General features: G+C 42.0%; 2 protein-coding genes across 2 annotated transcripts; one reads left to right on the top strand and one right to left on the bottom strand.

The window, feature by feature from the left end:
* Window positions 1–45: 45 nt before the first annotated feature.
* On the bottom strand, window positions 46–6,134 carry LOC130384202 (glutamine--tRNA ligase-like). The gene is made up of 23 exons (XM_056592310.1): window positions 5,956–6,134; window positions 5,355–5,505; window positions 5,058–5,167; window positions 4,882–4,957; window positions 4,713–4,777; window positions 4,547–4,600; window positions 4,398–4,461; window positions 4,244–4,315; window positions 4,028–4,113; window positions 3,775–3,861; window positions 3,591–3,690; window positions 3,409–3,487; window positions 3,074–3,313; window positions 2,875–2,967; window positions 2,641–2,778; window positions 2,315–2,402; window positions 2,084–2,230; window positions 1,835–1,936; window positions 1,640–1,732; window positions 1,172–1,302; window positions 1,022–1,088; window positions 802–927; window positions 46–591 (listed from the first exon to the last, which is right to left on the bottom strand). The coding sequence occupies exons 1-23, from the start codon at window positions 6,064–6,066 to the stop codon at window positions 541–543; spliced, it is 2,331 nt and encodes a 776-aa protein (XP_056448285.1). The 5' UTR covers window positions 6,067–6,134; the 3' UTR covers window positions 46–540.
* Window positions 6,135–6,369: 235 nt separating this feature from the next.
* LOC130384265 (N-glycosylase/DNA lyase-like) lies at window positions 6,370–8,844 on the top strand. The gene is made up of 7 exons (XM_056592381.1): window positions 6,370–6,829; window positions 6,951–7,306; window positions 7,403–7,582; window positions 7,680–7,858; window positions 8,134–8,281; window positions 8,373–8,422; window positions 8,504–8,844. The coding sequence occupies exons 1-7, from the start codon at window positions 6,702–6,704 to the stop codon at window positions 8,693–8,695; spliced, it is 1,233 nt and encodes a 410-aa protein (XP_056448356.1). The 5' UTR covers window positions 6,370–6,701; the 3' UTR covers window positions 8,696–8,844.
* Window positions 8,845–11,696: the final 2,852 nt, after the last annotated feature.

Genomic DNA, 11,696 nt, shown 5'->3' on the forward strand with positions numbered 1-11,696 from the left:
ATTAATTAACTGAAGAAATAATAATGCTGAGACTACTAAAATAATTAATGCATACGTCAGCTTCTTTTATTTGAGGTCTTTTTTTAAATTTACACTTGTGCCACCTCTCAAATGCTACAAAAACACAGGTTACTGTATTTGACAGCACCCTAGTTAGAAAACCATAACGCATTTAAGAGCACCAACATGATTAAACATCTTGAAACTTGAAGGATACCCTTACTGTGATAAAAAGGTAAATTCATTTAACAGAACAGAAAAATAAATGAATATCCTTGCAGCAGATGGAAAAATGCTTCTGGTCACTTGTGTGAGGCTAACTTCCAAATGCATAATGCTTTTCCAGTCCGGAAAGTAAAATTTAAAATTGTATTATGTTAACTTTTGAAAGCTAGCTAGCTATGTAGCTAGAATTAGGCTGGTCATATGACATAATTAAGTTTCAGTTGATGTTCCAAAATGAATGATGCAAACAAGCCTAGAAAGGAGAGGTTTTTGCGGGCCGACAGGAAGCGGGATGTGCAACAAGATCTCAGTCCATTAGATCTTCCCAGGATCTTCCTTCAGGGTGACCGTTCGGTTGAACACCAGCTGGAACCAACACACATCTTTACATTACTCACAATTCATGTACATGTTACGATCAGATGTCTTGGTGGTGAACACTGATTTTAAAAGTAAAAAAAATAGTAAAAATTAACAGCTAATATTAACAGTTGTATTAGCAGAAACCAGTACAGCAAAAATGTAACACTTGAATATGAAGTCCTTGAATATCAAACAGAGGAATTCCCACAATACCTTGTCAGCTGTGCTGTCAGGGTCCAGGGAGAAGTATCCCATCCTCTCAAACTGGAATCTGTCTAAAAGCTTTGCTCCTGCGACTGAGCGGTCAACCAAGGCACTGTCGATCACCTCCATAGAATGCTGAGTGAAAGCAAAATAATGTTAATAGAAAAGGTTACAGAATCCGATTTTACCATCTATGTCCCCTTGTCTGCATCACAATACCCTTACTTACAGGGTTGATGTCACTCAGGAATCCCCCAGGAACTTCAGACGGATCCTCTGGATTTTTGTGCAAGAACCTACAAGATAGTCGCCACCAGTTATTCAAACCTGCACACGTGTGTGTGCGCGTGTGTGTTGTTGTGTCATTTATAGGACTTACAGCCTTTCATAGAGGCGCACTTCACACTTGAGGGGCTGGCTGACCCAATGGATGAAAGCCTTGGGTTTCTCTTTAGCTTCAGTTGAAACACAGCAGCTCACCTCCAACTCTACCACTTTACCTTGAGCATCCTAGCAAGGGAGGTGCATAATTGGTAGGGTTAGAATAAAACAGTGGCACAGCAAAAAGGAAACAATAACAATTCTACAGTTGTTTCATTTTGGCTTTGTCAAAAGGTTTAACCATTTAGTCTTACCCATTTTTTTTATTGATAGTTAAATATATTTTTGTTTGTTGTTTAGCTTCATTATAATTAGTATTGCCCTAATCAACGCCTCCTAACCATCCCTTGAAAGTCTTTCTCTCTTTTGTTCCTGCTTTTTGCTTAACAGTTGGATGGTGGTCAAATGTGGGCATGTGAAGCCCATTGAGATTGCAATTGCAATAAAGGCTAACCAAAAGACTCACCTTGATGACCTTTTGCACAGTGATGACATAGCCAGCATGTCTCAGGCCTACTGGCTGGTCTGGAGTCAAACGCTTGTAGCCCTTTTCCATTACCTAAACGCAAGAGGTGCAAGTCATCCATCAAAATCCTAGTTACACAAATAAAATAGTAATTGTAGTGAGTTCGAAGTGTACACAACACGGTTTTTCTCTGACCTCTCTGAAGTCACTCTGTTCAATGAAGACAATGTTTGTAAATGGAACCACATGGCTGCCTTTAGCCTCATCGGCAGGGAAGTTTGGAACTTGGACATCGGACTGAAAAAAAGGGAGATTAATCATCCAACTATTCGTAACTATGGTTAACTGAACACTCCATGACATTTTACGTTCAGATTTTCTCCCAAAATAGCCAGGTAAAGCCAAAGAAAATCCATAGGAAGGTATTCCTCAGTCCATCCATACCTTTAAGTCTGCGGAGCGGTTGGTGATGGTGACTTTCAGGGGTTCCAGGACGGCCATGGCCCTCGGTGCCGTGTCGTTCAGGACATCTCTCACACAGGCCTCGAGCAGGTGGGGCTCCATGGTGACCTGGGCAACCGTTACTCCCACCTGCAATATAAACTGGTTAAGGAACGTGGCAATTCATTTGTGAGGACCCCATTCGTTTCCCCATGGTGCTTTCTATCTGCATACCCTGGCACAGAAGTTGTTGATGGCCACAGACGGAAAACCTCTCCTCCTCAGTGCGGTAAGTGTGAAGAGGCGAGGATCATCCCAGTCTCTAGAGTAAAAAGCATGGACGAACATGAAGAGTGGACCAATCACAATTCAACACCTTTCCCACGCATTCAATACCCACACTGAAATACATAGTGTAAAACAATGTGTAACCATAGGTATAGAAGGTGTAAACTAAGTTACGAGTAATAATTAAAATCTAGTTATGCAGATATAAGGTGTGTTTGGATATTTATATATGTATTTTATTAAGGGTTTATAAGGGTTGAAAGGCATCTTACCTGACCACTCCTGTCTCTACCAACTTGATGATTTTCCTCTTGGATACGACAGTGTAGGTGAGGTTCAACCGTCCGTATTCCCACTGCACTGGGCAGTAAACATCCAGAGCATTGCATAGCCAGAAATACGAGGACCGTCTAAAAATGAACAACAAACAATGGATAAGCCAAAAAAATGGAATCATGAATAAATGGATGGTCACTCGCCAACCTTACAAGTGTCACACTGCATACCTTGCCTGGAACTCCTTGGTACAAAGTGAATGTGTGATATTCTCAATAGAGTCACACAAGCAATGAGTGTAGTCGTAGGTTGGGTAGATACACCTGGAGGAGTGTGAAAGGAAAGTTATTGGCATAATTTGCAAATTAGGTTTTGTTGCACCGAAGATAAACAGAAAAGATGATCGTTAAACAAGAACAATATATGTACCATGCATCTCCTGTCCGATGATGTGGGGTGTATTTAATACGGTAGGCAACAGGATCCATCTTCCCGTCTTCCATGACCATCTTCATCCTCAGTGTCGCCTCGCCCTCGGCGAACAGCCCTTTCTTCATCCTCTGGAACAAAACCAGCGACTCCTCCATGGGGCGCTCTCTCCATGGGGATGGGGGGGCGTTGTGGCCCTTCAGCTCCTCCCCCCGCTGGTGGCACACATAGGCGTGACCTCTGAAGGAGCACAGAGGAAGGATGCTGACCTATTCTACCAGTATACCTGAAGAGCATCCCCCACTGGCACACCACCACCACCACGGTTGACCTACCTACGGACCAGGTCCACCGCGAGGTCATAAAGGTGCTGGAAGTTGTCCGATGCGTGGGTGATTTGGTATGGTTCGTAACCTACGAGACACGCAACATTAAGGGTCACCGTTTTAATTTTTTTAAAAGGCATGGCATATATAACAATTTGAAAAAGAGCTCAGCTCAACAAACACAGACTCACCGAGCCACCCCACCATGTCCTTGATGGCAGTGAAGTACTTCTCTTCCTCCTTTTCTGGGTTTGTGTCATCATACCTCAGGAAACAAATCCCGTCGTTGGCCTGCAAAAGGAGAGAAATTACATTATAGACACAAGACGACAAACATAGCATGCCAGCAAACCGGGTCTAGACAGGACGTGGTACCTTTGCATAACCAAAATTGAAGTTGATGGCTTTGGCGTGTCCAATGTGGAGGATACCGTTAGGCTCAGGAGGGAAGCGGGTACGAATCTTGAAATCAAACAAAATGAAAAATATGATACAAGTGATAAAAATCCATAAATCAATATATTTCACAAACAGATTGGATAGGACCTAGTACAAAATAATAACCAAAGTACTGTCACCTAGTATAATATGACATTTTCTAAACATTACAAAAAGTTGTGAGTTTCACCTGTCCACCGGTAATCTCCATGTGCTTTTTAAGCAGGTCCATGGTATTTGGCGTAACCACATAGCCCTCCGTCTTATAGTTCTCTCCTGCAGGAACAAGATTGGAGTGAGAGGTTAACATATGGACCAACCCTGACCCCAACGAAGGGGTCTGGGGAAAAATGGACAACAGAGTCAGAGATGTAATTTAAAAGTAATGGTAGTAGAAAAGGTTAACCAGTTTTATGGAACTTCAGCGCCTCTCCCCTCAGTTGCTCCATTAGAGATTTCCCTTCAGACTGGACCTCGCCTAACGACGAATGACAGATTAAACTCTCTCCTTCATATACAAGGAACACATTTATTTGTCCTTAAGGAAAACTTGACCTCACCATTGACGGCCACCTCTTCTTTCTTTGCCTTCACCTCACTCTCCGAGGTTTTCGCTTTCTGAGGCTGCATGAGAAAGACGAGAGGTTACCCACGGGTGACAGTGAAATAGGGTTTTCATCATCCCCCAGTTCATAATGCGTGGGCTAACCTTGGTCTTCTTTTCTAGGTCAGCCTCTGTTTTGGCGCCCAATAGGTGTAGAACCTACCAGAACAAGAAATGCATTTATTAAGGTTTACACAAGCACCGAATGTAGTCAAATACAGAATTAAAGTTCCCACATTGCTACTGGTGAACAATCCTTTCTGAAACACACCTGCACGTCCACCTCATTCTTGATGATCTTTCCATCTGCCCACTTAAGAGCAGCGCGTGATTCTCCTGAAGGGGGGTACAAAGATTGTTGATGCTGCCTTTTTTAAGTGGTTTACAAGTAATTTAAACATACATTTTATTTTTTATCTAGAATGAGTCTGAAAGCATACCCATGAGCAGCCCCATGTTGTAGCGATACCGCTCCTTTAGCAGTAGTTCCTTGTGTTTGTTGATCACCACTTCCACCTGAGAAGAATGCAGTGATACATCACAAAGCAAGGCTAATAAATACCTGGGTATCCCTGGAAGTCTGTTATGCAAGTGACTGGTATGCCTGGCTATTTACCGCTTCCTCGATCTGCTCGGGGGTGATCACCACACCCACGCCGCAGACATTCTCAAACTCTGCCTGGTTGATGGGGTCCTGAGGATGGTTCTTCACAAACTCAAGAGCAGCTAGGACACGACAAGAGCAGGTTAGTCGTCTGTGAGTTTATAACTACGCAAACATTAAAGTGTCATGTCTTTTTATAATTAGTATGTTTTGTAAAAATCTTCTAGTCTGACTAATCAAAATGTGAAAAACGGAAGTGGGAATACCCAATGTCATTTTTCGTTATGATGATAATGTCATTGTTATTACCAGCTAGTTGAAGTTCTGTGCATATTTTGTGCCGGGCAATGTGGTCTGCGAGAAATGTCAGGCGTTTGGTATCTTTGAGACGGGATACCATGCTGTACAGCATTGTTCCCATGGCTTTGTCCACTCCTGTGGCTCCATTGACAACCTGGGCCTATTGTAATTGAAAAAAAGTTGATTCAAGTGGAGAAATAATAGAAAAAGTAGTAAAACACATGTTTAGCTGCCAGTGTATAAGAGTATAGTCATTATACTCTTGTCATAGTATACATACGATGAAAAAAAGGAAAAGTAACTTTAGACAAATGGGAAAATATGTAGCTGTTATAGTTGCTCAGAAAGTGTCGACACAAAGGTCGTGGATCTACAGGAACAACGGCCAAAATGAAAGTGAGAATATGCTCTGTGATATCGATTTTGCTTTAAAAAGCACATCTGATTAAAATTATACTATCAGATTGCCTTAACCGCAACAACATTCAATGACATGCAATTTATATCAAAACGTAAAACCAAAAGAGCATAGGGCAACATTGCATCTGACCAGAAACGTGCGGTGGAGAGAACATTAAATCCATGTCTGACAGTTCGAAGTATGGATTACCTGGGCAATTGCATCCTTAAGAGCAGAAGTAAGTGCTTCGTTTTTCAATGTTTCTTTAGCTTTTTGTTCACTGAGCCCAATGGAAGTGAAAACTGTCACTGTATCCGCCATTTTTCAGCGCACACACCTACCACACACTACAGCCAGACCGACACGCCGCTAAAGTCCTTTACCGGCCAGTTGGGTCACTTCCTCCACCACTAGGGGAAAGACCATGATGCAATTAAATTGACCAATCATGGTGGTTTTTGGTAATGCATTTACCAATAGCCAAGGAACTGGGTTGCGCAGTTTTACTGAAGGATCCAATCAAAAGTTGTGTTGACATCAGTAGGGGAGGGACCAAATCATAACGTGTGTAATGTTGCGTCAGATCCAGAGATGTTACAAGAGCCATCAAAACATTGCGTCTTATACATCGAACAATTTTACAAGGAAAATGTCCACTGAATATAATTTCTAAAATCATTCGTACACTGAACATCGTTACAAGGAGTTACACTTCAGTCAAAAAGCCACAAACCCATTGCAAGGTTTTGGTTGGCCATCAGTATCAACGCATATGACACCGCGAAACGTTTGTGTCCATCATTTTTGATACCTTTAACCCGACTGTAAACAAAATGTATTGGCTAGATTGTCTGATGTACTTAAATGATTGACCACGAACTTCCAACCAACCTTTAAAAATTGTAATACCTATAATTACACAGTTATCTAGTCTGGAATGCGTATGAATCGTTGATATGAGCATCATCGCGACCATGGCCAAACACGCAAGGCTCTCTGTAGGGGGAGCAGCCTGGGCATCAATGGCTTGTACTAGGTCTCAACTCAGGTTGGATCTTACTTTGGGTTGTGGACAAACTTTCCGGTAGGTTTGTCATTCTTGGTTTGTTCGGTTAGGTTACAGCTATGCTATGCATAGCTGCATAGCACAGTGTTACACAGTAATCCAAAAGAACAACACACTTAATTGTCTTCTCAACTCACAGCTGGAGAGAGACGGGAGATGGACACTGGACGGGCGTGATGGGAGGAAGAGTCTGGACGCTAACACAAACAGATGATCGACTGTGGTATCACGTCTATAATAATAAAGATGCTCATAAAGAGGTCGATAACAGGAAAAGAAAAGCGGACGGTCCTGCACAGCAGCTTAACAAGTCAGAAAAAAGATGGAAAGTAAACATAAAGGAGGAAGAGATTGATGTACCGGTGACCGTCAAGAAAGAAGGAGAGGAAGAAATGCTTGTGGATTATTTCCAATTAGATGTAAACCTGGAAGAGTTATATAGAGAATGGGGACTGGCAGACCCCCACTTCAAACATATATCCAACATTTTCACAGGCAAGTAGTTCCTAGAGCTTATATATTTTCCCATAGGCTTAAATGATATGAGGTAGTGTGTGTAGTGATGTGATGAATTTATTTTCTTTCCCCTAGGTATTCGAATGCTGCGCCAGAACCCAACTGAGTGTTTGTTTTCCTTCATTTGTACCTCCAACAACCACATTTCCCGCATCCAGGGCATGGTGGATAACCTGTGCAGGTCCCTGGGCAAGCCACTGTGTGAGCTGGATGGGACCACCTATTATGACTTCCCGTCCCTCTCGGCCATTGCTGGTATATTTCTACTTTTTCTGGTATATTTATGTATGTATATGTGTGTATATGTGTAAAACACAATTTTTAAATCGGTATTCTTTCTTTTGACTGGCAGATGACAAAGTGGAGGCGCTGCTGAGGGATCTGGGTTTTGGATACAGGGCTCGGTTCTTGCAGCAGAGTGCCAAACAAATCCTGGAGCAGCACGGGCCTGACTGGCTCCAGGGTCTGAGGAGGACTCCGTATCTTCAGGCCCGGAACTCTCTGCGGTCTCTCCCTGGTGTGGGCCTCAAGGTTCGAGGAAAAGAGCTGGTCTTATTTAGAGTAGACTTTGGTGGAAGAATTCTTCTCCCCAACTGCTCCTAGGACCACAAGAGTTATAAATGATCCATAATTTCCATTTGTTTCCATTACTTTATTGGTCAATTTCTAATTTACCAATTTAATTGTTGTCTTAATTGTAATTAAACAATTTCTGGTCAATCATCAATTGCCTTGTATGTCTCTGTGATGTTCTTAATTTACTTAAAATGTCTCTGAATCTCTCCTTTGTGTCTCCCGTTGTTGAGGTGGCCGACTGTGCCTGTCTCATGTCCCTTGACAAGGCGGATGCTGTTCCCGTGGATACACACATTTGGCAGATCGCTAAACGGGACTACAAATGTGCCGCCGGCAGTACACAAAAGACCCTTACTGACAAAGTTAACAGAGACATTGGTCAGCATGAATTCTCCTTTTTCAACAGTTTCAAAAAGTTTCCAGCGAGCAAACAAATGCTATAAATATCCAATGCATTTATTTCATACAGGGGATTTTTTCAGGCAGCTATGGGGTCCTTATGCTGGCTGGGCACAATCGGTAGGTATTTATTATGGTGGTTTATTTAAATTGATCATATCTCTTTCATTGTAAATGATAAGGTGGATTGTTTTTTATTAGGTTTTATTCTGCGCTGACCTGAAAAAGTTTCAGAAGCTGAAAGAAATGCCATCAATAAAGCTGGAAGATGACAAGAAGGCTAGCCTGCCCCTTAAGAAGGCAAAGTTGAAGATAAAAAACGAGAAACTAGATCAAATTGAAAAACCAACGTCAGTGTGCCACAAGAAAGCAAAGCTGGCCCCACAGGATTGATTCATTTATTATAACAGAATTTGTTTTTGTTTGATTATTTTTGTATCCATTATTTTACTACCAAAAAAAATCTGTTGAATTGTCTTTGTTTCGAAAACCTTTAAACCTATAAAACTTATATTAATAAAAGAAGTATGTATAATTGAATTGGTTTTCCGCATCACTATAGCTTAAACTTTAGCGTAAATGTTTTTCATGTTTCCAATAATAGCCACTAGATGGCTACATAGATTTGGAGAATCGGGGTGTCCAAGGTTAATGCATTTAATTGCATCTTTGACATGCGCATGCTCACTCATTATGCCTCTCTGTCCCTCTGACTCTTAAAAAGAGATGAGTAAATTCATCACTTCTCATGGGTCCCAGTTGTGTCATTTCACAAAACAGTTTTTTATTTGGGTCTTATAAAAGCACAGGACACAACCTACATCCAAATATGTCAATATGGTAGATGTAAATGCAGACTTCAGTATGATCTAAAATTCAGTAGTTTAGTATGATCAAAAGTTTCAGTAGGCAGTGTCAGCTAGTCTTTCTTAGCCTTAGGCTAAAGTTACTGTGGCCATGGACCAATATGCTGTGTCTTTTGTAGTAAGTATGATCTTTACTCTCATTGGGAAGAGAGCAAGGATGTCTTTCTCACCCTTCACTGTTTTATAAAAGTGGGTCAAATCATTTGCCTACAATATAGGTTCCACATACCAATGGCAACGGCATTTGTGCCAGTGCCATTGGCATAAACACGTGCAAAATCTTTCCATAAATAGTTATTCATTTGTCCGAGTGTGCAGCCATGTGTGTTCATTTACATGTGAGTCAGCTTTCATGTCCATTTCCGAGCGGAAGATGAGATGCCGGCCCCAGCCTGAGGGCAGAGTCCTGGGAGAAAGCGCCACACAGGCAGACCAAAATAAAGCTGGTAAACAACAGTGTGTTTGTTGGAGGAAGAAAATGTTGCTGGATAACGCAGCATGGTCCAATTCAGAACAAAACACAAAGAACCCCAAAATATAAGAAAAAAATAACCTCATTGTGACCAATTATGTAAGCGATGAGTTTCTGCCTGGGATGGGTCCTCTGGGATGTTTCTGTTGAAAGGATGTCCCTCTCTATCTCTATCTGTGTCTGTTCTTTATTTTTTTTTCTCTCTCTCTCTCTCTCTCTCTCTCTCTCTCTCTCTCTCTCTCTCTCTCACACTCACTCTCACTCTCACTCTCACTCTCTCCCTTTAAAGCAGCGGCTTCATGTTATCTTTTGTAGTTGTATGTCTCCTTTAAATGCACCAGAGGGCACTCCTGACAGAATCACTGCACCTGAAAGAGGCCTACATCAACATGCAGATGTGCAAAAGTGTTGCTTTAGTCGTCCGTCGTTCTGGGTGGCCCAATCTGAGGGTCAGTTTGGTGGGAGGTTAGCAAAACGGAGGCATTCTCTGTTTCTCTCTCTCTCTCTCTCTCTCTCTCTCTCTCTCTCTCTCTCTCTCTCTCTCTCTCTCTCTCTCTCTCTCTCTCTCTCTCTCTCTCTCTCTCTCTTTTTCGCTACTCTCTTTCTCTTCCTCCTCTCTTGTATAAGACTGGTTTGTCTTATGCAAAGGGAATGTGTTCTTCCTCACCTTTAATGGACTCTCACAGGATCCCCCTCCTTTGCTCAGTCAACAGACCAAATATGGTCTGACTGTCTGGTTTAATTCCACACCCCTCATCCACCAATCCAAAGTATTGAATATTATCATTCCTCAACCAGAATAGATTGCAAAAACACAATTCTACCCGACACTGGACCTAAACTGAATACATAGACAGATTGTACAGATTACCTTAAACTAGTCACAGTGAAGACCAAAGAAGGGGGGCTGGTGGGGGACTCAGGCACTGAAGGAGACCTCCATAATTTGAACCAAAATTGGGGAGATTATTCTTTATGTCTAGACGAGGAAAGGGGTGTTGATATTGGTCGTCCCATATGGGTGGTGTGTGTGTATGTGTGTGTGCGTGTGAACATGTGGGTGGGGGCATTTCTCGGTGCTACAGCTTTACTCAGTCATCTAAGTACATTTGCATACAATGACCTCTCCTACTTACTGAAAGAGGCTTATTTCATACACGGTTGTAATGCCGCCCAGCGAACCGGGACCTTGCTCCACTAGCGGTGGTTATTGTTTCATATATCCCGCCTGGGCGGAGGTTTCCTTTGCCCCAGTGTTACATTTCAGCGAACTATGCAAGACATTCCTGCCCTACCATGAGCTGATTGGCATCCACCCCAGTGGATGCCAATGTATAGGTCATTTGCACATTTAACTTATGTTCATTTAGAATGATTTAATTTGTTTGTAAGACTGTTGTAAATCCACATTCAATTCAATTCCATAGTTTTGCCTTTGCCCTGTTTGCATTGTAAATCAATGTTCGCATCTTTCCGTCTCTCTCTCTGTTCTCTTATCCTCCCCTATCCATCTGATCACTGAGAGGCGCCCCCATATTACAGGAATCCGGTGTGAGGTAATGGATATGGGTTGTTTTCAAAATAGTTTGATGTTAGACAGAACCACCAATCCACCAGACTACAAACAAACCTGGATGAATAATACATTCATAGCACACTATACTATTAATAGTGTAGTTGTAATGCATACAAACCCATGTGACCAGGCAGGTGGGCTCACAAACACACATGCACCTGCCCCAGGCGGGCTGGTGCAGTCGGAGGTGCAGATGGAATGATAAATTATCGTGTTCACATAGTTTACACCTTGCAACGGTTTGCTGCTGCATAAATAGCTGCCATAGATGTGTTTTTATTTTGTATTTGTTATTATCGTTATTATTATCACTTACTTAACAGTATCTCATAGTGACAACTTTTTTTTTGGTACACTATGCTTATCATAATCTTTGTCAAATGTTTGTTATCAGACTTGCCACTGCTACTGTCTAATTCGTTGCGTGTGCCCTGCTGGCTCAGTAGCAATGTAATGGTATTAGGGGAAATCCTATGAGCT

Source organism: Gadus chalcogrammus, chromosome 1 (assembly GCF_026213295.1).
Source record: "Gadus chalcogrammus isolate NIFS_2021 chromosome 1, NIFS_Gcha_1.0, whole genome shotgun sequence".
Lineage (NCBI taxonomy): Eukaryota > Metazoa > Chordata > Actinopteri > Gadiformes > Gadidae > Gadus > Gadus chalcogrammus.

Coding starts and splice junctions, on each gene's coding strand:
- LOC130384202 (XM_056592310.1), bottom strand. CDS start 6,066: ATGGCGGATACAGTGACAGTTTTCACTTCCATTGGGCTCAGTGAACAA. Junction 5,506..5,955: donor TTAAGGATGCAATTGCCCAG/GTAATCCATACT, acceptor CAATTACAATAG/GCCCAGGTTGTCAATGGAGC. Junction 1,733..1,834: donor AACAGAGTGACTTCAGAGAG/GTCAGAGAAAAA, acceptor TCTTGCGTTTAG/GTAATGGAAAAGGGCTACAA.
- LOC130384265 (XM_056592381.1), top strand. CDS start 6,702: ATGAGCATCATCGCGACCATGGCCAAACACGCAAGGCTCTCTGTAGGG. Junction 6,830..6,950: donor GGTTGTGGACAAACTTTCCG/GTAGGTTTGTCA, acceptor CTCAACTCACAG/CTGGAGAGAGACGGGAGATG. Junction 7,583..7,679: donor GTCCCTCTCGGCCATTGCTG/GTATATTTCTAC, acceptor TTTGACTGGCAG/ATGACAAAGTGGAGGCGCTG.